The following is a 24,543-nucleotide window of genomic DNA, read 5'->3' on the forward strand; positions in this document are numbered from 1 at the left end:
ATTATTTTGGTGTCCTCATTGTCATCCTCCTTATCCAAATAGATACAAGCCCTATAAATTCTGTTTCTGTATTATCTCTTGATACGCCCTCCTTTTCCACATCTTTATTGCCTTTGTCGTATTCCAGTGTTCCATTATTTCTCACCTAGTCTGCTGCAACACCTTTTTGGTTGATGTCTCTGTTCCCCATTTTGCTTCCTACTTATCAATTGCTATGTTTCTCCTAGAGTGAGTTTTAAAATGCAAAGTTGGTCATGCCACTCTCTTGGCTAAATTCCTTTATTGGCTTCTATGGTCTTCAAAATGCATTCTAAACTCCTTAGCAGAGCCACTTTCCAACCCTCTTGCCTCATTTCTCACACACTTTCTGATACATCCAGTGCTCCAACTAAACCTAAATATCCAGGCACTTCATGCTGTTCTCTCTTCCTATGTTTATTTTCCTTCTTTCTGTATCTTGCTAAGTACTATATACCATTATGAATTCAGTCAGACACCCACAAGGATGGCTAAAATAAAAAAGATAATAACAAGTGTTGGTGAAAATATGGAAAATTGGAATATTCATACACTGCTACTGGGAATGTAAAATGGTGCAGCCACTGTGGAAAATAGTTGCCACTCCTCAAAAAGTTAAACATAGAATTATTATGTGACCCATCAGTTATACCCCTAGGCATATACCCACAAGAACTGGAAACAGGTATTTAAAAATAAAAACCGGGGCTGGGTGCAGTGGCTCATACCTGTAATCCCAACACTTTGGAAGGGCAAGGCGGGCAGATCATCTGAGGTCAGGAGTTCGAGACCACCCTGACCAACATGGTGAAACCCAGTCTCTACTAAAAATACAAACATTAGCTGGCATGGTGGTGCGCACCTGTAATCCCAGCTACTCAGGAGGCTGAGGCAGGAGAATTGCTTGAACCCGGGAGGCAGAGGTTGCAGTGAGCTGAGATCACGCCACTGCACTTGAGCCTGGGTGACAGAGCGGGACTCTATCTCAAAAAAAAAATAAATAAATAAAATAAAAACCTGTGCATACATGTTCATAGCAGCAGTATTCATAATAGCCAAAATGTGGAAACTCAAATGTCCATCAACTGATGAATCAATAAATAAAATGTGGTATGCCTCTGCAATGAAATATTATTTGGCAACAAAAAGAATGAAGTACTGATACATGCAATGACATGGATGACTCTTGATTCTGCTAAGCAAAAGAAGCTAGTCACAAGGAGCCAGATATTGTATGATTCTATTTATAGGAAATGTCCAAAATAGGCAAATCAATAAAGAAGGAAAATAGAGAAGTGGTTGCCTAGGGCAGAGGGGCAAGCATGGGAGGGTAATAGCAAAGGAGTGTAAGGCATCTTCTTGGGCTAATGAAATGTTCCAAAATTGATTGTGATGGATGTACAGCTTTGTAATATTCTAAAGCCAGCAAATTGTAGTTTGGGTGAATTGTATATTACGTGAATGATGTCTCAAAGAAGCTGTTTTAAAAATTCAGTCAGCAGGCCAAGTGTGGTTGCTCATACCTGTAATGTCAGCACTTTGAAGGGCCAAGGCAGGGATATCACTTGAGCTCAGGAATTCAAGACCAGTCTGGGCAACATGGCAAAACCCCATCTGTACAAAAAATATAAAAATTAGCTGGGTGTGGTGGTATGCATCTGTAGTCTCAGCTACTCAGAAGGCTGAGGTGGGAGAAGCACTTAAGCCTGGAAGGTCAAGGCTGCAGTGAGTTGTGATTGTGTCACTGCATTTCAGCCTGGGCGACAAAGTCAGACTTTGTCTCAAAAAAAAAAATTTAATTAACAAAAATTCAGTCAGGAGGTCAGATGTGGTGGCTCACGCCTGTAAATCCAGCACTTTGGGAGGCTAACGCAGGAGGCTCCCTTGAGCCCAGGAGTTCAAGAACAGCCTGGGCAACATAGTGAGACCTTGTCTATAAAAAAAAAAAAAAAAAAGCTCAGCGTGGTGGCTCAGGCCTGTAGTCCCAGCTACTTGGGAAGCTGAGGCAGGAAGGTGGCTTGAGCCCAGGAGGTTGAAGCTGCCATGAGCTGTAATCATATGATATTGTTTGGCTGTGTCCCCACCCAAATCTCATCTTGAATTGTAGCTCCCATAATTCCCACGTGTTGTGGGAGGGACCTGGTGGGAGATAATTGAATCATGGGGGCAGTTTCCCCCATACAGTTCTTGTGGTGGTGAGTAAGTCTCACAAGATTTGATGGTTTTATAAGGGGAAACCCCTTTTGCTTGGTTCTCATTTCTCTCTTCTCTGCCACCATGTAAGATGTGCCTTTCGCCCTCTGCCATGATTGTGAGGCCTCCCCAAACACGTGGAACTGTGAGTCCATTAAACTTCTTTTTGTTTATAAATTACCCAGCCTCAGGTATGTCTTTATCAGTAGCATAAAAGCGGACTAATACATCATGCCACTGCAAACAACGACAACAACAGCAACACAGAAACCAACTAACCAAAATTCATCCAGGGTAACTGTCTCCAGGATTCCTTCTGTGTCCAGAATAGGTGTTTCCCTTCCGGGTCCCCATAGCAGACATTTTGAATGGACATCTTAGGATCTTAAAAAGGTATCTCGGAATTATCTTTTTACTTGCCTGCTCTTCCACTCAATTCTTAATTCCTTAAGGGCAGAAAACATGTCTTATTTTTGTAGCTAGCACATAGAAGGCACTCAAATAATCATTGAATGAACAACGATTATAAATCTTTAGAACAATAATCGGACCCAGTGCAATCTTCAAAATAAAAATGTGAAGTAAAAAGTAGCATAGAATTTTTCAAAGCATAAAAATATGTATCATTCCAAAAGCATTAGGCAAAGATAACCATCTCATTTTCTAAGTATTACATCTTACTGAAATAACATATATGTATTATACACACGTTCCCCAGAATTATTCTTTAAAAAAGATTGCTTTAAAAAGGTTAAAGCACTTAGCACAGTGTCTACCACATAGTAAGTGCTTGATATGGCTTGGCTCTGTGTCCCCACCTAAGTCTCATGCCAAATTGTAATCCTCAATGTTGGCAGAGGGACCTGGTGGGAGGTGACTGGATCATGGGAGTGGACTTCATAGCTTTTCTCATGATAGTGAGTCGAGTTCTCATGAGACCCGGTTGTTTAAAAGTGTGTAGGACTTCCCCCTTCGCTCTCTCTTCTTCCTGCTCCGGCCATGTAAGATGTGCCTGCTTCCCCTTTGCCTTCCCACCATGATTGTAAGTTTCCTGAGGACCCCCCAGCCATGCTTCCTGTGGAACTGTGAAATGATTAAACCTCTTTTCTTTATAAATTACCCAGTCTCAGCCAGTTCTTTATAGCAATGTGAGAATGGACTAATACAGTACTCAATAAATGTTAGCTAATATTAAAAGACAAAACAAATACTAATTAGAATTGTCTCAGTAAACTTCCGGTATAATTCAGATATAGGGAATAAAGTAGAATTGTGGATGAGTTAGCTATAAAGCTAAAAAAAAAAAAAGCCTCTGAAATATACGGTACTAGAATAGTCCTATACTAATATTGTAGCTGTGAATAGCCACAGCAAAGGGTGTGATCTAGAAAAGAATAACAATAAAGAACCAGTCTAACTTAGGCACCTATGGTAACAATAAACAAAAAAAGTGACCCTGCACATTTTTGAAACAAATATCATTATATAATAGTCAAAGTTGTGATTTATTTAAAACCAAGTCCATAATTGCTTGGGAAATACACTGGTAATTGACTAAAATGATTAAAATTGACACATGGCTTCCAGGCATTCAGTTATTTTACACTATCTAATTCAGCCTTGATAATGTCAGGTATTTTTGCTTACTAGTAACAGAAAACCCATGTCAAAACAGATTATTAACAAAAACAAGACGTAATCAGACAGCCTGAAGTAGGAAAACTCTAGAGTTGGCTAATTCAGCAGTTCATTGACCCATTAAGGACCTGAGATTATTGTCTTTGTGCTCAGCATATCATGGATGCCCGCTTCACGTTTTCAAAATGGCTACAGTAATCCAGGCATCACATTCTCATGCTCCAACATCCAGAGCAAGGGAAAAAAAATTTCTCTCTCTCTCTCTCTATCTCTGAATCTTTTTGAAACCTTTTCTTAGTTTAAAAACTTTTTCTAGAAGCATCTCCAACAGACCTCCCTCCTGTCTCTTTTGCCATAATTGAGTCATAGCCCTTTCAAGAATAATCTTGAAAATCAAGAAGAGAATTTCCCTGCTTGATTTGGACTAATCGAGATAGACCTCCTATGGCTGGAGCTTGAGTTCACTTCTCTGAAGCACATGGCTAGGAAGAATATGATGTATACCTAAACCAATCTGGGATATTGTTGGCAAGGCTGAAGGTGGTAAATAGCTGTTGGTTAGGCAGCCAACAGTGTCTGCTACACAGCCACAAAAATTGGCTGTAAACTTCTGGCTAGATCACAGTATTTCAGGCTATTAGGAAGTTGTTTTGTAAGAGAAAGCATTTTTGAACCTGTATAGATTTGCAATTTATATTGTCCTAGCTCCACACCCCTGCATCATGAATTTTTTTATTAAGTTTTATATTTATTTATTTATATTTTTTGTTTTAGTTGGTATAGTCAATTTTTCATTTTAGTCATTCTAATAGGGGCTCAGTGATATCTCATTGTGATCTTTTTTTTTCCTTTATTTTGTTACATAGGTAAACGCATGTCATGGGGGTTTGTTATACAGACTATCTCATAACTCAGGTATTAAGCCTAGTAACCATTAGGTATTTTTCCTGAATCTCACCTTTCTCTCACCTTCCATCCTCCAATAGGCTCCAGGGTGTGTTGTTTTTCTCTATGTCATAGAAAAATTTAGGCAATTTAGGCAATTGTTTCATGTAGAATATTTCAAAACCCTGGTCAGTCCCCAAACTGACTGATTTCTGATTTTGCATGAAATCAGAAATTAGCTAGAAGTTGCTAAAGAAAAAATAAGAGTTGTCAATAAACATTTATACCAGATCACCTACAGCAGTACTGTTTATTAGGTGAATCAGAAGTTTTGTCCAGACCCACAGAAATGAAATGGAGGGTTGTTTTTTGTTTTGGGGGGGATTTTTCTGTACGGTGGTATGTCTTTAAGCTAAATAATAGAACCACTTATTGATTGGCTATTAGTTGTAGTTCTAAAACTTAACTATTATGTGGTAGGTCATTGAATAGGATATTCCCTGGCCCTAGGTTAGCAGGTGTTTGCTAGATAATTCAGACCGGGGTCCCCAACCCCCAGGCCATGGACTGGTACTGGCCAGTGGCCTATTAGGAACCAGGCTGCACAGTAGGAGGTGAGTGAAGCTGAACTCCTCCTCCTGTCAGATCAGTGGTGGCATTAGATTCTCATATGAGCATGAATCCTATTGTGAACTGCACATGTGAGAGATCTAGTTTGTGTGCTCCTTATGAGAATCTAATGCTTGAATCGTCCTGAAACCATCTCCTGCTCCCCCGGGCCATGGAAAAATTGTCTTCCACAAAACGAGTCCCTGGTGCCAAAAAGGTTGGGGGGCCACTGATTTAGCCTATACCTCAAAGCTTGTTAGATGATAATCACCCAAGTCCTGTTTATTGCCCTTGTAAATCAGCTTAAGGGAATGCTTATCAATAGGAAAATGTCAAACAATATTAGGGTCACCATGTCTTCCCTGGCGATGTAATTAATTTTAGAGATGCAGTAAGGCCTTTTATGTAGCGTTATCCAGAGTTCATTCAGATGTGTTACAGTCCTTTAAACTGAGAGCTAAAATAAAAGAGGGCAGAGAGAGAGTAACTAATGTTCCTTGAACTCTGCCAGCGGCTTTTCCTGCTTCTTCTCCTTAATTTACTTCCCATAATAGCTCTGTACAACTCAGTAACCCATGTTATAAATGGAAAATCTGAAGACCAGAAATGTTAAGCAACTTGCCTACATTTATACCATTAGTAAATGGTGAAGCCAGTCATTCTGACTCTAAAATCCTTAGAGTACTCTAAATCATAATGCAATCATAAATAGATCTGTGGTATCTGTACATTTATTTAAAAGTGTGTGGAATATTCAAACACAAGACAGTTATCTGTTGCTGAATGATATTTTATTAGCTTTATAATTTGGGCCTGCCCTTAGCATTAATAAGCTTCAGCACTAGTCACAAGACTTTCATTCACTGGTGGGGAAACTTTCTTGTTTTAAAAAATGCAATTCAAGAAAGGGCATCTATTTCTTGGGGGCTGCGGTGACAGCAGGCTTCTCTTCACGGGTGATGGGAATGGTGCGCTCAGGGCCAGAGACCTGTTTCCTTGGTCCATTCACAGTGAGGACCCCATCAGATGACAGGGATGAAGTAATGGTGAGAGGGTCCACATCAGCTGGGACCCGGTATTTCCTGTGGAACTCCCTGGAGATGAAACCATGTTCATCCTAACCCAAAAGAATGAGGAAAGGGGCAGAGAGATAAGAACAGGAACTATTATCACCTGCCCAGAACTCAGGCATCCTGATTTCCCCTTAGGTGAGACCAAATGCCATGACAACATAGGAAAAATAAACAGTGCTTCGTTTCAGGGTTGTGGCTAAGATGAAGTTGCCTAGGTAGTCACTCCTACCAGTGAGAATCTGAGAAGTCTGAAACAGTCCAACACTTCATTGTTTTTCAAACCCTCAGGCATAGACATGTTTAGGGGTATTTCCCAAAGGTTTCGATCAATGTCGCCTGGGCCTACAGAATTTGGAATCTCATTTAGAATCTGAGTCCCTGAGGAAGCCCTGAAATTGTCCTGACTCTTCAGGAATGTCCCAGAAGGTTCCAGAACAATAGGACTGCTGCTGCTGAAATTAAAAAAAAAAAAAAAAATGACTCCATCCAAGGAAACTATGACCCAAACCTAAATCATATAAGCAAAATTGAAACAGCCTGAGGACATTACTGAGGACAAACTGTACTGGTTGACGCACAGGTTCTGAGCTATTGTTAAATGGTGAGAAGCAATTTTAAAGCCCTCTTACAAAGTCATAAGAAGCTGTTCCATTTGTCAGAATTCCCCCAAAGAGTAGATGACCTTAACCCGTATGCCTGCTGACTCTCAAGCACGTAGCCAAACAGGCTCTCATTAACTGATTTCCACATGGGCTATAGGGGATTAAAGACTGAGCACAGCTCTGAAATTTAGACAAACCAAGTAGTTCAGCATTAAGATGGGCTAAAGAAGAGACACGGATTCTTGCACAGCTAAAAGAGAAGTCACAACTCAAGTGCCTTTAAGGTAACTGTAGTTAATGTAATTATGCAAAGCAACTAGGTGTGTCTGACAGCCCTATACCTAATCAGTGGTCCTCAACCTTGACTGTAGATTAGAATTACCTTAAAAATTGCTGATGCCTGGGTCCCACACCTAAAAATGCTGATTTAATTGGTCTGGAGTAGTGCTCGCTTCGGCAGCACATATACTAATTGGTCTGGGGTATGCCTGAGCATTAGGTTTTTTGAAAGTTCCTCTGGTGATTCTAATGTGGCCCAGATTCAGAACCACTGGCTTAAATGGGGCATCAGCATCCCATCATCCCATCTAAGGTGATCAAATCAAAGACCACATCTCTGGCCATAACAGTAACAACAGCAATAGGTCTATCCTAACTTAGTCTTCTAGACATTGATTTGTAACCCCTGATCCCGACTGTTATGGCTTGGGACTGGAATGTAGCCAGCTTCCAAAGCTGACAGCATTATCTGGACTATTACAGTATGCACTGAATGAATGAGCGGAAAACAAAAACAAAAAAACAAGCTACATACCTGGCGCTCTTCATGTTTTCCATGCACCTCAATCACATCTCCCAACACCTTAACTTTGAGTTCCTCTGGGGAGAAGTGCTTCACATCCAGGTTGACAGAGAACCTGTCCTTCTCCAGGCGCATCTAGAAATAGCAAGGTAGGGGAATGGGACGGGAGAAAGATGGCGAAAATAGTGATTACACAGGTGCCGTCTTATTCTGCAGAGTTGCTTTCTGTCCAGGTAATTCATCCTTCTCTTTTCTGCTTAAAAAATCTCCTTTTTAAATAAACACGGCTCTCTGCTTCAGGGAGCCACCACAGTGATACCTAAGGCTCACGGTGATCAGACCCAAACTTTATTTACAGGGACAGAGAAGAAGACAGATCACCCAGGGGACCAGTTGCAAGGATGGGTGCAGGCCTGGCATCTGCTGCCTCTCTGACTCCAATGCCTGGCTTTGTGGTTTGTCTGTGAGACAAAGGCCTCTTCTTCTGACTCAGGTCTCTTTGCCAGTTTTCCACCCACCCAATCTGGAATGTTCTGCTGGTCCTGCTTGTCCTTCCAAAGCCCTTGCCCACTCAGCTCCTGTTTACTCACACTTGAATATTTTTAAACCAGAGTGTTATCTGTGACAGCTCTGTCAACCTTATTTGTTGACCCTGTTCTCCCACCCTCTTAGGACAAATGGGGGTCCCTATATTGTTTTCTCATAAGGCTTGGTTGGACCCAGGCCAGTGCCCTGTCACAGCCCTGAGAAACCCAGAAAATCATAGAAGAGGGAATAGAAAGGCAGAAAATACCCATGGGGATGAATAGCTCAGGATGAGGCAGGGCTCTCTCCTGGCTCTGAAACCTGAGATGGTAAAATTGGTCAAGAGTCCAAGGTGTTAGGAGAGACGAGCAAAGGAGTTTGAAGGCAGCTATTTCCCTGCAGACTGTCATGAACCAAACCAGAAGGGGTATCCTGCAGAGAAGTTAGGGGACGGAGGATAAACTTGACAGTGCATGAAAACATGTAATAAATGGGATACAGAGGACTATCAAATAGAAACAGGTGATGTGGGAGGAAGGCACTAGCAATCTCCTCATTTTTCTTCACATTTGGACACACATGTGCCTAAAATGGTTTAGGCAGGGAAGGAAAGGAAAATGGATGGAGAAGTTTCCAGGAGGTTCCAGTAAGGACTCTCCCGTCCTAGTAGTGGGGAGACTCACCTCTGAGAGTCCAGTGTCAAACCAGCTGGGTGCCCGCAGAAAGGAGGGTGGCCGAAGGTAGAAGGGGCTCAGGGAAGTAGACGTCGGGAAAAGATCAGACTCCAACAGGTGCTCTCCGAAGAACTGGTCAAAGAGGCGGCTGGGGGAGTGGAAAGGAAAGAAGGGGCGGCGGATCCAGGGGTGGTGGATGGCGATGTCCATGGTGGCTAGGTGAGTGTGGGGGGTCAGCTGGCTGGTCAGCTCCTTCAGCTGCAGCTACAGCCAGCCCCTTATATATGCAGTCTTGTGAAGCTTCTGGAATGGTGATGTCAGGGGTTTTATTATCCTAGCTCACCGCCAGTTCATGGAGACTTGTGATCCCGGGATTTGGCAATGTGACACATACTCAGTACTCACTGAGCTAAGAAAAGAGAAACATAAACACGTCTGAGCTGGCCAGTGACTTGTCATGGTCTTGTTTCACTAGCTTTCTGTCCACACCCAGTGGCACCCACCCCCACCCCTGTTCTCTGAAGCTGGTACAGAGTCAGGAATCCCAAGCAGGCACGCGGGGCGGGGGGAGGACGGGAGCGGGGCGGGGGGAGTGAGCCCCTCCTCCTCCTTTCCAGTCCTGAATGCCAGGGGAATCAGGCCAGCAACTATCTTGGGCCTGGGCAGGGACTGGAATCTTCCTAGGCTGAGCCCCAGGGACATTAACTCTTTGTGAGTCCTTGGAAGAGAGCAGTGATGGTCAACATGTCAGTACCAGCCATCTGCCTCGTGCCCTGGGTTGACCTGGGTTTAGGAGAGGACCCCGACATCTGGGCAGAAAGACCCCACCCCCTGAAAAAAGAGCAAAAAGATTTCTTGCATCTTTCATCCTATGTAGCTCTCAGAACATTAAATCCAGGAGTGCTTTAGGAATTGGGTGCGCAGTGCCTGCCACCGAGGAGGAGAAAATGAGGTGTGGAAACGTGCAAACCGTTTGTGAGGGTCTCAGCGAGGCCTCTTCATGCCCCAGGCACCACCAGCTCCCCCTCCCCAGCTCGTTCCCAGCCAGGACCCTCAGCTGTCCTCTCAGGCCCCCTGCGACAGCTGAAGAGTGTGCGGGGGAGGGGACTAGGGGTCCGGGCGGCGCTGGTCACACCCTCGTTGCTCTCACTCAGGGCATCCATTCCCCGCCCCTCACCCCCCGAGGTTCTGCACTATTTTGGGTGCTGTCGACCCCGCCCCCACCTCCTATCGAGCCCTGGCTCTCCGGGCAGCTGGAGGGGTCGCGCTGCGCCTGTTGGGGCTGCACCTCGGACCAGGGCTTCCGCTGCATCTGAAGCCATGTCGGGCCGCTCAGTGCCACATGCCCACCCGGCCACCGCCGAGTACGAATTTGCCAACCCGAGCCGCCTGGGTGAGCAGCGCTTCGGAGAAGGTATGGCACAGACGCCACCCCCTTGCCTCCCACCCCCACCCCCTGAAATTCTGGGCTGACCTCCCAACGTTACTGGCCTCCACCCCACTCTGGGCTTAACTGATATCCTGGGACCAGCCACCCCCACCCCAGACTCCCCCTCATCCCCTCCAAGCAGAGCTCTTTCCCATTCCTGCTGACCTCAAGACACACTTGGTGCTTGCAGTGCTGATACCTGCCCTTTGCCGGCCTGGGTGTGCCTCCTTGTCCCCCTTCTATCCACCCAGGCCTTTTGGTGCCTCCTCCTCCTCACCCTCCTCCTTCTCCTCCTCCTCCTCCCTTTCCTTTCCGTTCTCTTTCCCCTCTTCCCAGCTGCCTTCTCCTCCTAGCTACAGTGTGGCCTCCCTCCTGTTCCCTACTCCTCCTGACTCCCCTCTTGCTCTTCCCAATCCCTCCTCTCCGGATTTCCCATTTCGCCCCTGTGCCAACCTCATCCTCCCTCATCCTGCCTCTTGCCTTCTCTCTGCCCCTTAGGTCTCCTGCCAGAAGAGATCCTGACCCCCACACTCTACCATGGCTACTATGTCCGGCCTCGGGCCGCCCCAGCTGGGGAGGGCAGCAGGGCAGGGGCCTCGGAGCTTAGGCTCAGTGAGGGCAAGTTCCAGGCATTTCTGGATGTGAGCCACTTTACCCCAGATGAGGTGACTGTGAGGACTGTGGATAACCTGCTGGAGGTGTCTGCCCGGCATCCCCAGCGCCTGGACCGCCATGGCTTCGTGTCCCGAGAGTTCTGCCGCACCTATGTCCTGCCTGCTGATGTCGACCCCTGGCGAGTCCGAGCTGCTCTCTCCCATGATGGCATCTTAAACCTGGAAGCGCCTCGGGGTGGCCGACATTTGGACACAGAGGTCAATGAGGTCTACATCTCCCTGCTCCCTGCGCCTCCTGATCCAGAGGAAGAGGAGGAGGCAGCCATAGTTGAGCCCTGATTTCCACAGACCCAGCACCCAGCAAATCCCTCTCTACCTCCCAAGGTGATATGGGCAGCTGCCCACCACTCCAGAGGTAGCAGCATCTTTGGGGGAAGGGAAAGGTGCATGGTCCACAATGTATGGTTTGGTCCCATGGGACGTGTTATAGCCTTGGTTTAGTTTTGGGTGGAGCTGAATAAACCCAAATCTCAGGGCCTTGTTTGTGCTGCTCCCTATTCTGTGGCCGGGAAGCTGGGATGGGGAGGGAGGGAGGAGGTCACAGCCAGCTAGACAAAAAGCTCCTCAGTTTGATATGCCCAACGTCATAGGACCCTGAGCTCGCACTTGGATGCTGAGATCACACCCGGAAGCTGACTCTGGCTCCAGATCAAATTCCTAGCCATAATTTTCTCACAATGCAACAAAAGAGAGAGTGATCCTGGGAGGGAAAAGGGATATGCCATCCAAACAGCCCAGAGGGCACTGTCTGAGCTGGTGATTAGAGACACAAAAACAAGGGTCTCCAGACTGTCTGGCCCTTTTTGGGTAGGGGCTGGGAAAATGGTTTTTGGCTGGTGAGAGTTGCCTAAAGCCCTGGAGTGAATACTTTGTTTTCATGTACTAAGGTCTGCCCACTGAAATGGTCACTGATTTTGAGAGCCTGAGTATGCATACACAGGGGCACAGACATAAAGCCTCTCCAATTATCACGGAACCCCATTACCTTCCCATCCTCTGGGGGTATGGTGCATTCAGGAAAGCCTGAGGTCTGTCCCCTCAGTTATTCTCTGCAATCAAGAGAACATCCAGCTACATGATTTGGGGGAGGTGTCCAAAAGACCTTCCTGCCTCTAAATACATATTTTATTAGGCTGTGGTAGATACCTACAACTCTTCCATTAAAGTAGTTGTTTCTTGGCTGGGTGCAGCAGCTCACACCTGTAATCCCAGTACTTTGGGAGGCCGAGGCAGGAGGATCACTTGAGCTCAAGAGTAAGAGATCAGCCTGGGCAATAGAGTGAAACCTTGTCTCTACAAAAAAATAAAAATTAGCCAGGCATGGTGGTGCATGCCTGTAGTCCCAGCTACTTGGGAGGCTGAGGTGGGAGGATGAGCTAGGCAGGTTGAAGCTGCAGTGAGCTGAGATTGCGCCACTGCGCTCCAGCCTGGGTGACAGAGTGAGACCCTGCCTCAAAAAAATTAAATTAAATTGAATTAAATTAAGCGGTTGTTTCTTAACTTTTGGGAGTTGTAGACCCTTCTGAAAATCTGACAAAAGCTATAGCTGCTCTTACCAGAAAAATACATATGCTCCCAAATTTGGCAATACAATTTGAATAGGTTCCCACAACTCTTCAGACCCATTCATATACCCCCCTTAGGTATCTGTGGACCTCCAGGATAACAGAACTCACTTGAGGAATTCAACTTTTGGTTAAAAGATTGCTGTCTATTAAAAATGAAAGCATGCCCCAGAGAAATAACACTTGACATATTTAATTGTTCATTCATTTATTCAATAAATAATTATCAAACTTCACATAATACACCATGGGGGATATACATTGTAAATATAAATTATAAAAACTATTAGCTTTTATTGTCAACTTTCCAGAATCTAGTTGAGAAGAAAAATAATAAGAAAAGGATTCTACTTAGACTTCAACCAGAATAGCTTCACATTGATATGTTTTGTAACTGAGCTTTATTTAAGGGAAAGGGTTTCTTAGCTATAAGAAATTTGAAAACTTCTGATTTAGCCCAAATCCCCACTCCATTCAAATTCTTTTAAAGTTATTAATCAACTTATTCTGGGACATTCTGAATAACAGACAACTTAGAACTTCCCATGGTAGTCAGTTCCATGTTCTTTCTTTTCTTTTTTAGACAGGGTCTCGTTCTGTTGCTCAGGCTGGAGTGCAGTGGCATGATCATGGCTCACTGCAGCCTCAACCTCCCTTGCTCAAGTAATCCTCCTGCCTCAGCCTCCTGAGTAGCTGGGATTACAGATGTGTGCCACCACGCCTGGCTAATTTTTTATTTTTTCTAGAGATGAGATCTCGCCTTGTTGTCCAGGCTGGTCTTGAACTCCTGGACTCAAGCAATCCTCTATCCTTGGCCTGCCACAGTACTGGGATTACAGGTGTGAGCTTCTGTACCTGGCCTTCCATTTTCTTTTTGGTCTTAACTGACAAAACCGTTATAAATTCCTCCTTTTGTTGAATCAAAATCTGCATTTCAGTAACTTCTCTGGAAAATAAATACAATGGTTTTTTCACTTGAAAATCCTTCCGATATTTAAAGATAACCATCCTGTCTTCCCGAGGCTTCCCTTTCCCAGCTAAACATGCCTCGTTTTTTGTTTTTTTTTTTAAGACAAGGTCTCTCTCTGTCGCCTAGGCTGAGTGTACAGTGGTGTCATCTCCCCTCACTGCAACCTCCTCCTCCGGGTCTCAAGCAATCCTCCCACCTCAACCTCCTGAGTAGCTGAGGCTACAGGCATGCGCCACAACACCTGGCTAATTTTTTCTATTTTTTGTAGAGACTGGGTTTCGCCATGTTGTCCAGGCTAGTCTTGAACTTCTGGCCTCAAGCAATCTGCCCAACTCAGCCTCCCAACATGTTGGGGTTACAGGCGTGAGCCACCACACCCGGCCATACCTTGTTCTTTCAACCATATCATATAGCACTTTCCACATCACATATTACCCAGATAACTTTATTTTGAACATACTGCCTTTTGACAACGTAACTTGAAATTCAACATCTAGACCTAAAATTATTATTCCAGTCATGGATTGACTGGTACAGACTTCAGTGGAATAATCAATATCCTTATTTATCACTTCAGCCTTCTATTAATGCTGCTTTAGGCATATCAGGTTTTCTGGCTACCACAATGGTCTATTGCTCTCTATTGATTTCTTTGGAGTTTCTGGTCATCTAAAAATCCCTTAGGTGATTTCCTTTCCTTTTCTTTTCTTTTCTTTTCTTTTTTTTTTTTTTTTTTAAGAGACAGAGTCTCACTCTGTCACCCAGGCTGGAGTGCAGTGGTGTGATCACAGCTCACTGCACCCTCAAACTTTCTTGCTCAATCCTCCTACCTCAGCCTTCTGAGTAGCTGGGACTACAGGCACACATCACCACACCTGGCTAATTTTTCAGTTTTTATACTTGGCAGAGATGATGAGTTGTTGCTATATTGCCCAGGCTGATCTTGAACTCTTGGGCTCAAGCGATCCTCTTGCCTCAGTCTCCCAAAGCAGTGGGATTACAGGCATGAGCCAAGCCACTGTGTAAACCCAGCTGCTTAGGTGCTTTTTAAAACATTACAGAAGGGGTGGCTAAAAAGGAACCAGATTATGGAGGGCTTTGAGTGCCAGGCTAAGCAGTTTGAACTGTATCCTGTAGGTGATAGGAAATCATTAATGCCTTTTGAACTGGGAGGAGAAGGAGTGGGTAACAGGATGAAAAGGATAAAGTTAATGGTAGAGTACAGAATGGATTGCATGGAAGAAGCATGGCCATGAAATAGCGCAATGATTAGGGCACAAGAAAAGAAAGTAAGATGTGGGAACCAGGCATGGTGGAAGGGTCACTTGAGGCCAGAAGTGCAAGTCCAGCAGGGGCAACATAGCAAGACCCTATCTTGGCCAGGTGTGGTGTCTCACACCTGTAATCCCAGCACTTTGGGAGGCTGAGATGGGAGGATTGCTTGAGGCCAGCAGTTCGAGACCAGCTTGGTCCACATAACAAGACCCCTATCTCACATTAATTAAAAAAAAAAAAAGACCCTGTCTCTAAAAAGACTTTTTTTTTTTTTAATTAGCTAGGCACAGTGGTATGAGCTTGTAGTCCCAGCTACTCGAGAGGCTGAGCGGGGAAAATCTCTTGAGCCTAGGAGTTTGAGGTTGCAGTGAGCTAGCCACTCAACTCCAGCCTGGGTGACAGATTGAGACCCTGTCTTTAAAAATAAAAAAAAAAAAGAAAGAAAATAAGATGCTTTGTAATAATAACAGCAACAATACCTAACTCTTACTGAGTGTGTCCCATGTGCCAGGCCCAGCACTAGAGCTTTATTTTTCACCACAATCCTGTAAGATTGTCACTCTTACCCATGTTTCATAAGAGGAGGAGTTCAAAGTCCAAGGTATTCTCTGTGGAGTGCAGAGCTGAGTGGTGAGCCCTGAACATTCACTTAAAGGACAATAACCAGGCATCCGAGGAAAACACTAAAAATGGGGTGAGAGAACTGAACACAAGAATGATGGTTTTCACAGATTCTCCTAGAGCCCATATTTTCTACTGGTGAGTGTGGGGTGAGTCTAACTTTGGGTTAGTAGAAGGAGACGCAGAGTTGAGGGTTAAGTGGAGAATCAGTAGTTCTAAACTACGGGTAAGGAAGTGAGTGGTTAAGAAGTGCTGAGGCTATCCTGATCACAGAATCATCTGATTTTATACCAGAAAGGGGATTAGATTCAGTTTTTTTCATTTCACAGCCCTAGAAACTTAGGCCCTATAAAGGTTAAATGATTTGCCCACATCGATTTCAAATAGCAAGGGAGAATATATGAGGAACCCATTTCCCCAACCTTAAGTTTCCAAGAGACTCCAGTATCCCAACCCAGATTCTGTACAAAAATATTAAGAAACTGGTATCAACTGCCTCAAAAGTGAAACTCAGTTAAACCTGAGTGGTGCTGAGCAAACTACTACATTAGGCACTCATCTATTATAGAGGATATATTTCAAAGACAGAGTGATGTAATGGAGAAGCATTTCTTAAGGAAACCGAGAGCCCTTTTCTATCTCAGGTTTCTTTTTATTGAAGCTTGAAGCTCAAGTTCATGGCTTCATCAAAAGACGCTTCAAATCCTGAAGTTGAGATAGCTCTCACCTGGAGCCCGTGTGTTGTTCTACCCTTTGGCTGGGAACACAGTCACCTGGGAACCATTCCAGCAGGTGGCTTCAAAAGTCCAACCTGCTAGGTTGAAATCTGACACTGACACAGACTCCGGGAGCTGCCGCGGAAAGCTCAACCAGGAACCCGGAAATGCACAAGCCTCTTGATGCATAAAAACAGCTGGGCTCCCTTGGAGACAGAGCGCCATGGGAAACCGGGTCTGCTGCGGAGGAAGCTGGTGAGTAGGGTGGAAGGGCAGAGGGGAACATCTATCTCTGTTGGTGGATGTAGAGGCCCCGAAAATCAGAGCACCTGGAGATAGTTGTCTGCCAGCCTCCCACTGCCACCTTCCTCTGCCTGGTACCTCCTTGTTCCAACACTAGAGCAGCACCTCCTTTCAGGAGACCTTAGAAGACAGAGCCAAGTGGCCGGGCGTGGTGGCTCACGCCTCTAATCCCAGCACTTTGGGAGGCCGAGGCGGGCGGATCACGAGGTCAGGAGATCGAGACCATCCTAGCCAACATGGTGAAACCCCATCTCTACTGAAAATACAAAAATTAACTGGGTGTGGTGGTGCACGCCTGTAGTCCCAGCCACTCGGGAGGCTGAGGCAGGAGAATTGCTTGAATCCAGAAGGCTGAGGTTTCAATGAGCCAAGATCGCGCCACCGCACTCCAGCCTGGCAACAGAGCGAGACTGTCTCAACAACAACAACAAAAAACAGAGCCCAGCTAGCTGTCTGCGGAATGGCCAGAGCAGGGCAGGAATATTGAACCAGCATTGTTTTTCTGTGCCCTCTTCCTCCCTTTCCCCTTCTTTCCCTTTCTTCCTGGATGAGAGTAATAATTGTAGCATTTGAGAGCTTTCTATGTGCCAGGCATTTTACAGTCTAATTTAATTTTTCCAATACTTTATGAGGTAAATGGTTTTGCCCCTCCTCCTATTTTACAGTCAGGTGAGAAACTGAGGCTCAGAGAAATTAACTAACTTGCCTAAGGTCACATGGCTGGTAAGCAAGTAAACCAAGATTCCAACTGAGGCCCACCTGACTTCAGAGGCCACCTTTTGAACCACTGCATAATATTGCCTATCAGATCAAGCAAGTCAACTTTGAAGCAATGTTTATTTAAAAGGGCAGAAGTGCCGGGTGTGGTGGCTCATGCCTGTAATCCCAGCACTTTGGGAGGCCGAGGCGGGTGGATCACGAGGTCAGGAGATCGAGACCATCCTGGCTAACACAGTGAAACCCCCATCTCTACTGAAAATACAAAAAATTAGCCGGGCATGGTGGTGGGCACCTGTAGTCCCAGCTACTCGGGAGGCTGAGTCAGGAGAATCCCTTGAACCCAGGAGGTGGAGCTTGCAGTGAGCCGAGATTGCGCCACTGCACTCCACCCTGGGTGACAGAGCAAGACTCTGTCTCAAAAATAAAATAAAATAAAATAGAACAAAATAAAATAAAATAAATTAAAGGGCAGAAGTGGTCAAATGTGGTGACTCACACCTGTAATCCTAGCACTTTGGGAGGCTGAGGCAGGTGGATGACTTGAGGCCAGGAGTTCAAGACCAGCCTGGCCAACATGGCAAAACACCATCCCTACTAAAAATACAAAAAAATTAGCCAGGCATGGTGGCACATGCCTGTAATCTGAGCTACTCGAGAAGCTAAGGCACGAGAATCCCTTAAGCTTGGGAGACAGAGGTTGCAGTGAGCTGAGATTGCCCCACTTCAGTCTAGACTGGGCAACAGAGCGAGACCATGTCTCGAAAAAAGAAAAAAAAAAGGAGTTTGAGACCAGCCTGGGCAACATAGGGTGGCCCCATCGCTACAGAAAAATTAAAAATTAGCTAGGCGTGGTGGTGAGCGCTTGTAATCCCAGGTACTTGGGAGGCTGAGGCAGGAGGATCACCTGAGCCCTGGGGGTCAAGGCTGCAGTGAACCATGATCACACCACTGCACTCCAGTCTGGGTGACAGAGTGAGACCCTGTCTCAAAAATGAAAATAAAAATAAAAGGGCAGAAGTAGGAAAAAGAAGAATATCCATGGAATATCTGAATATGACTTTCACACTTATTTACTATGTGACCATAGGTAATAAGTCCCTTAATTTCTCTGTATCCATCCTCACATGTAAAATATAGATAATACATCCTACATTGTGTAGATCACAGGCTTATTTTGAAGAGCAAAGGATATAGTGTATGTGAAAACCTCATAATAAATTATCTGTGGCATTGTTACTGTTCTTTCCCAGAATTTTCATCACTGCCATGCCATAAATTCCTGGTCCTGGTTTTATCCTGTCTACTGCCTTCCATGCCTGGGGCAGATCTGGAAGATGTCATGTTATAAATAAAGCATCATTATATTTAGATAGACAAGTGAAGTGCATTGGAAAACACATAGGTTTTGGAGTAGTACATTGGATTCAAGTCCTGCCCTACTACTCATTCATTTATCCATTCATTTATTAAACAATGTTTATTGAACATGTACTACAGGCACAGTAATAGACATAGAAGACATAGTAATAAAAGGACATTTGGTCCCTGCGTTGTTGAGTAAAAAACACCCTGAAGGTCCAACATTTGGTAACTGTCTAAATACATGGCATATCCAATTAATGGAAAATATGTAGCCACTTCATAAAGAATGTTGGAAGAACACCTAACATCATGGAACATTTTGCTCTTTATTAAGTTAGTGAAAAAGGGCCTTTGTTGACCCATCTGTAAAATGGGAACAAAATATATGTTTCCTGGAATGTCAGGATTGAAAAAATAAAGCACCCTTTAAACTCTGACATGCCCTATAGACATACGACATCCAGAAGCACAGAAAAGCTTCTAGAGAAGGGGATGTAACAGCTTCTTTTATTCTCTTTCTTCCCAAGTGTTGGTATTCTTTTTTCATTACTGATTAGTTCTCTGATGGTGATAGTCATTAGTGGTCAACTTTTACTGATGCGTATTATGTGCTAGGAACCATGCTAAGTATTTTACATTTCCTGTTTTATTTTATCCTTACAATAATCCCATGAGGTCTGAATTATATTATCATATTCATTTTTTTTTTTTTGAAATAGTCTTGCTTTATCTCCCAGTCTGGAGTGCGGTGGCACAATCTTGGCTCACTGCAACCTTAGCCTCCCAGGTTTAAGCGATTCTCGTGCTTCAGTCTCCCTAGTAGCTGGGATTACAGGCGCACACCACCATGCCCAGCTAATTTTTGTATTTTTAGTAGAGACGGGGTTTCACCTGTTGGCCAGGCTGGTCTTGAACTCCTGACCTCAAATGATCCACTCACCTTGGCTTCCTAAAGTGTTGGCATTACTGGCGTGAGCCACTGCACCTGGCCTATCATACTCATTTTATTAATAAGAAAACAGAAGCCCAGAGAGGTTAAAAATTTGCTGAAGTTCTCATAGCTATTCTGACCTCATCAGTCTGACTCCAGAGCCCATTCTAGAGACACTATACCAAATAGTCTAACCAAAATCTTTTTTTTCCTCTTCAAATACTAGTAGGATTGAATAAAACTTTGTTCTCTATTTTTTGTTATCTCAATAAACCTCCAGAGGCTTAAAGATATTAGGGCAATTGAAGATATTTTTATTTTAAAATATTCTTTGTTGTTATTATTTCTGATTACAAAGGTAATAATCATTCATTGCAGAAAATTTAACTTCTGCAACGAGCAGAAAATAAAAAGCAACCATAAATATAAGCACCCAGAGATGATGGGAACATTTTAGTGTATTTCCATGTGTTTTTTAAATGTGCACAGCTTTTATTCCAAAACATATCTTTTTACTAACTTAATAAAAAGTAAAATTTTTCCATGATGTTCGGTGTTCTTCCAACATTCTTTATGAAGTGGCTACATATTTTCCATTAATTGGATATGCCATTTATTTAGTCAGTTACCAAATCGTGGACCTTCAGAGTATTTCCTATTTTTTTGCAAATTAAATAATGTTATAATGAATATCCATATTTGTACATATATAATTATTTCTTAGGATATGGAATTGCTACATCAGAGGGTATACACATTTATGTTTAAGGCTTTTTATACTTATTGCCAATTGCATTCTAGGAGGATTGCACAAATTTTTATTTCTATTACCATTGTAGAAGAATGCCCACTTAGTTTCCTTAAATCTAAAAATAAAATCCCATCACCTGTGTATCTAAATGAATACTCACTCCATTTGGGTTGTGTCCAGGCATTGCACAATATCTAACTTGAGAACAGGCTCTGTTCACTAACACTGGATAGCCCTAGTCTATATATTTTAGGATTAATATTTTCTCTATCCATTTAAATAAAAATAAGTAGGTAAAGAGTAGTAACAAGTGGCAAAGAATTAGAAGATTATCTCGTTCTTAGCATAAGGCTGAGCAGCGGTAACATAAAGCAAGAGCTGAAGTGGCAGAAGAAGTAGAAAAACACAGTAGTTTTTCTTCTGAACCACCTGTAGAGTTTGGCTGCAAATTCAACTGCTGTCAACTGAGCAAGCTGTAGCAAAACCAAAAATCACATCAAAACAGAAACCTCTGTCAAATGTGTGTGGAAAAATCCTGACTTTTTTCCCACAGTAGTCCTCATGATTTAGAAGTCAGTCTTCTCTCTCTCGCCCTCTCCAATTAGCAAAGAAGGAAACCTCCCAGGAGATGAGAGATCAGGCAGACAAACAGTGTTGGCTCTGGCAAGAGTTGGAAATGTACTAGCAAGAAAGCAAGAAAGAGAATCCGGAGTAAGCCCCAAACTATTTAGCCTATTTCCTCAGTCAGTGTTGTCTCTGTGGCATCAAACAGTTAACAATCACGTAGACACACGGGCGCCATTGGGGACCCCAGGGGCTCAGAAATAAATAAAAGAGGTCTGCCCTACAGTGAGGGCAGGATAGCTGAGTCACTCACCAAATTCAGTGCTCCCTGTTCTGTAGACAAAGTTCTCTAAAGGATGTTAAAGGTTAAACATCTCTCACTTTCTCTGTTAATTAAAAACAAGGACAAGGAAGCAGGGAGAGAGGTCACTTGTTAAGAAAGGGCCTTGAGGGGCTGTAATTAGTTAGTCCTGGTTGTGGCAACTTCCACGACTCCCAGAATAAAAGTCCCAGATTGGCAAAGACCCCAGGAAAAATAAAAGCACTGAAGAAGAGGCAAGAGGGTCTCTGGATCCAAGAATATTCCATCATTTGGCAGATCTCCCTCACCCTCTGCTGGGATTAGCCTGTTAGACAATCCCAGAATAGCTCTCAAGCCAGATACATCCCTGGCATGTAGTGCCTGGTTGCCTGAGGCTGTATTTTGGGTCTGGTTATGTCAGTTGTACTACTCCACCTCCCAGAACCATCCATGTGGGAGAGGTGGGGTACCCTTGACTAATGCTTTGGGACTGAACCTGGCTCAGGGTGAATCTTTGTTACAGGGAGGTAGGGGAAGCTCATCAGAATGTTAAGGAGACCACAGAGCCAATGATGATGGAGGGAAGGCAGAGGCCAGGGCTCTTGCACATGGGTGATCTGTTTTTCCTATCACAGGAGCTGCCCATCAACTTTCCAGAAGAAAAAGAAAACAGGTAACTTTGGGGCTGGGGGGAGAATCTGGGGGAGGCAAATTAGAGAAGACAATAGAACTGCGATCTTTGGAAAGGGCAGAAGGGTAGAAAAGGAATGAAAGGATAAAGGGAGACAGCACACCAAAGAGAATCTAGGTTGCTGCATTCAAGACTAGCTCTGAACCTCTGGATCTTATCCTTTCCATTATTTCAGAGTGGCAGGGTTGGTTGCTCATTTTTTCATTCATCTAGCAAATATTTACTCAGCACTTATATTCTATGTGAGGACCTGTGTGGATCCCAAGGAGGCAGAGAGGCACAAGAGGAAAGACACATGATCTCAGCCCTGGAAGAGCTGAAAATCAAATTTAAGAGATAAATTCATATAAACAAACAGTTGTAATATCATCTACTGGTGCTATAATAGATGTGCACTCATGCTGTGGGAGAATGAGAGAAGACACTGATGTCAAAAATGTCAAAGAAATAATAGCAAAAGGCCGGGCGTAGTGGCTCATGTCTGTAATCCCAGCACTTTGGGAGGCCAAGGGGGGGCGGATCACTTGAGGTCAGGAGTTTGCGACCAGCCTGGTCAACACAGTGAAACCCCATCTCTACTAAAAAGAGAAAAATTAGCTAGGCATTGTTGTATGTGCCTGTAGTACCAGCTACTTGGGAGGCCGAGGCACGAGAATTGCTGGAACCCAGAAGGTGGAGGTTGCAGTGAGTCGAGATCGCGTCACTGCACTCCAGCTTAGGCAACAGAGCGAGACACTGTCTCTAAATAAATAAATAAATAAATAAAAGCAAAATTCACAAGTCAGCAGAGGAGGGAGAAGGTGTTTTAGGCAGATACATCAGCTCATGAAAAAAAAAAAAGAGACTGACCTGATTCAAAGTGGCTGATTGGTATAGCTGAGCACTTGCCATCTTGCATTGTAAGTCTGTTTATTTATTTTCATTTATTTGTCTCCCCTAGCAGGCTGTAAGCCCCCTGAGGTAGAGGAAACAGCTTACTCATCCTTCTACCCCCAGAATATGGCACAGAGCCTGGCACATAATGGGTTCTCTTGTTGAACTGTGTTAGGGGCTAGTGAAAAATGAGGATGGAAGATATTATGGCCAGATTGCGAAAGGGCCAGATTGTAAACCCTGCTAAGGAGTTTGGATTTAGGACTAGTAGACATGAAAGAAGTGAAAATGGAGGCAGGGAGATTAGACGGAAGCCTGCCGTAATAGTTTAACAGTGATTTGAAGAAGGCAATCTCAATAGAGACAGGGAAGAGAGAATGAATTTAAGTTGGATTTCTTCCCCTCAGGAAGCCAAGCAAGACGGACACTGAAGCCGCAGCCACAACAGCTGCAGCAGAATCGCCCAAAGGTAATGACAGGCCTCTGTCACCTCTCTGGGGCTGCTCGGACATGGGATCCCAGTAGTCAGCTCTTTTGCACTGCAACAGACACATTTCAGTCACCTGTAGAATTTGCTGGCTCTGTCTGTCCTCCTCTGCCTGTCCTTTGCTCAAAGGAGCAAAGCGAAGGGACATCAGTTGACCTGCCCCTGCATTGGAGGTGAGGGGCAAAACCAAGCCATGAATCTCCCTTAATGCTATCCATTCCTCGCAGGGCTATGAAACAACAGGACATACGTATGAGCGGGTGTTACAGCAGCAAGGGTCTCAAGAGAGGAGTCCAGGCCTCATGTCGGAAGACAGCAACTTACATTATGCTGACATTCAAGTCTGCAGCCGTCCCCATGCCCGGGAAGTGAAACACGTGCATTTAGAAAACGCCACAGAGTATGCGACCCTTCGCTTCCCCCAGGCCACACCTCGCTATGACAGCAAGAACGGGACCCTGGTGTGAGCCTTGGGGAGGAAGGCCCAGTCCATCGTTAACCAGTACTCCAGTGGGGGAGAACCTAGTGCTTTGGGGAATTGAGTGGCAACCCAGGGATATTGGCCACGTTTTAAGCTTAAAGAACTCCAAAGCCCCTGGAATTGTGGGCGTCCCATTTTCTCCCCTGGCCTCTTACTTGCCACTGTTAGGTTGGAGTTACAGTTGGTTTAGCTATGGGTGGATAGCTAAACTTAGCTATCCACATGAGGTTAGGCGGAGTGTGCAGGGAGGTAGGTCTTCGACCCCACCACTGTTGCTCCTGCTCTTGAAAAGTGCAGAAAGAGCAGGTAAAAAGTTAGCCTATAAGCACGTGGGCTGATCTTGTTGGACTTTAATTAATGGTATCCTTTTTCACACACCTTAAACTCCAAAGCTGAAGGGGAGGTGCTCTGGAAAAGCATTCTGCGCTTTTACATTCAGACACTAGGGCTGGCTTGGGCTGTTTCCTCAGTGGCTGAGTCAGGTTCCAGACCTTAACAGACAAATGGGGGAAGGGGGCAAAGGCGTGGAGGAAGCGCTTTCCAACCATGGGCTACAGGACCTCAAGTCACTGATAACTGACAGCACAGCGAGGCCCGGAAACTTCCCTCGGAGGGACTGCTGGCTCTCGCAGGTGCGGGGCCGCTAGGATCAATAAACGGCCTGAGAAACATGCCTGGCGCGTTTTCTGGGGCAGGGCCCCGAGGATCCTTGCGAGGACAGCGGATCCCGCCCAGTTTTAAGGGCGGTTCGAAAGTCCAGCCAGTGGACAGGACTTCCGGCCCCACCCCCAGGCCGCGGCTGGAGGCGGA

General features: G+C 44.7%; 3 protein-coding genes across 7 annotated transcripts; 2 read left to right on the top strand and 1 right to left on the bottom strand.

Annotated features, from left to right (window-relative positions):
* Positions 1-6,112: 6,112 nt before the first annotated feature.
* CRYAB (crystallin alpha B) lies at positions 6,113-21,252 on the bottom strand. 4 transcript variants are annotated; one of them, XM_032167373.2, is made up of 4 exons: positions 21,214-21,252; positions 9,029-9,428; positions 7,833-7,955; positions 6,113-6,460 (listed from the first exon to the last, which is right to left on the bottom strand). In XM_032167373.2, exons 2-4 carry the CDS (start codon positions 9,227-9,229, stop codon positions 6,257-6,259), a joined length of 528 nt encoding a protein of 175 aa, XP_032023264.1. In that variant the 5' UTR covers positions 9,230-9,428; positions 21,214-21,252; the 3' UTR covers positions 6,113-6,256. The 4 variants fall into 4 exon arrangements, with proteins under 4 accessions (XP_032023264.1, XP_032023263.1, XP_032023261.1 ...); XM_032167372.2 differs by lacking the exon at positions 21,214-21,252 and adding an exon at positions 10,648-10,722; XM_032167370.2 differs by lacking the exon at positions 21,214-21,252 and adding an exon at positions 10,614-10,711.
* Positions 10,244-16,240, top strand: HSPB2 (heat shock protein family B (small) member 2). 2 transcript variants are annotated; one of them, XM_058446882.1, is made up of 3 exons: positions 10,244-10,433; positions 10,947-11,446; positions 16,198-16,240. In XM_058446882.1, exons 1-2 carry the CDS (start codon positions 10,340-10,342, stop codon positions 11,399-11,401), a joined length of 549 nt encoding a protein of 182 aa, XP_058302865.1. In that variant the 5' UTR covers positions 10,244-10,339; the 3' UTR covers positions 11,402-11,446; positions 16,198-16,240. The 2 variants fall into 2 exon arrangements, with proteins under 2 accessions (XP_058302865.1, XP_032023260.1); XM_032167369.2 differs by lacking the exon at positions 16,198-16,240 and having other exon boundaries at positions 10,947-11,652.
* On the top strand, positions 16,198-24,404 carry CUNH11orf52 (chromosome unknown C11orf52 homolog). The gene is made up of 4 exons (XM_032167375.2): positions 16,198-16,524; positions 21,837-21,874; positions 23,173-23,234; positions 23,480-24,404. The coding sequence occupies exons 1-4, from the start codon at positions 16,493-16,495 to the stop codon at positions 23,717-23,719; spliced, it is 372 nt and encodes a 123-aa protein (XP_032023266.1). The 5' UTR covers positions 16,198-16,492; the 3' UTR covers positions 23,720-24,404.
* The last annotated feature ends 139 nt before the right edge of the window (positions 24,405-24,543 follow it).

Source organism: Hylobates moloch, unplaced genomic scaffold (assembly GCF_009828535.3).
Source record: "Hylobates moloch isolate HMO894 unplaced genomic scaffold, HMol_V3 SCAFFOLD_11, whole genome shotgun sequence".
Classification (NCBI taxonomy): Eukaryota; Metazoa; Chordata; class Mammalia; order Primates; family Hylobatidae; genus Hylobates; species Hylobates moloch.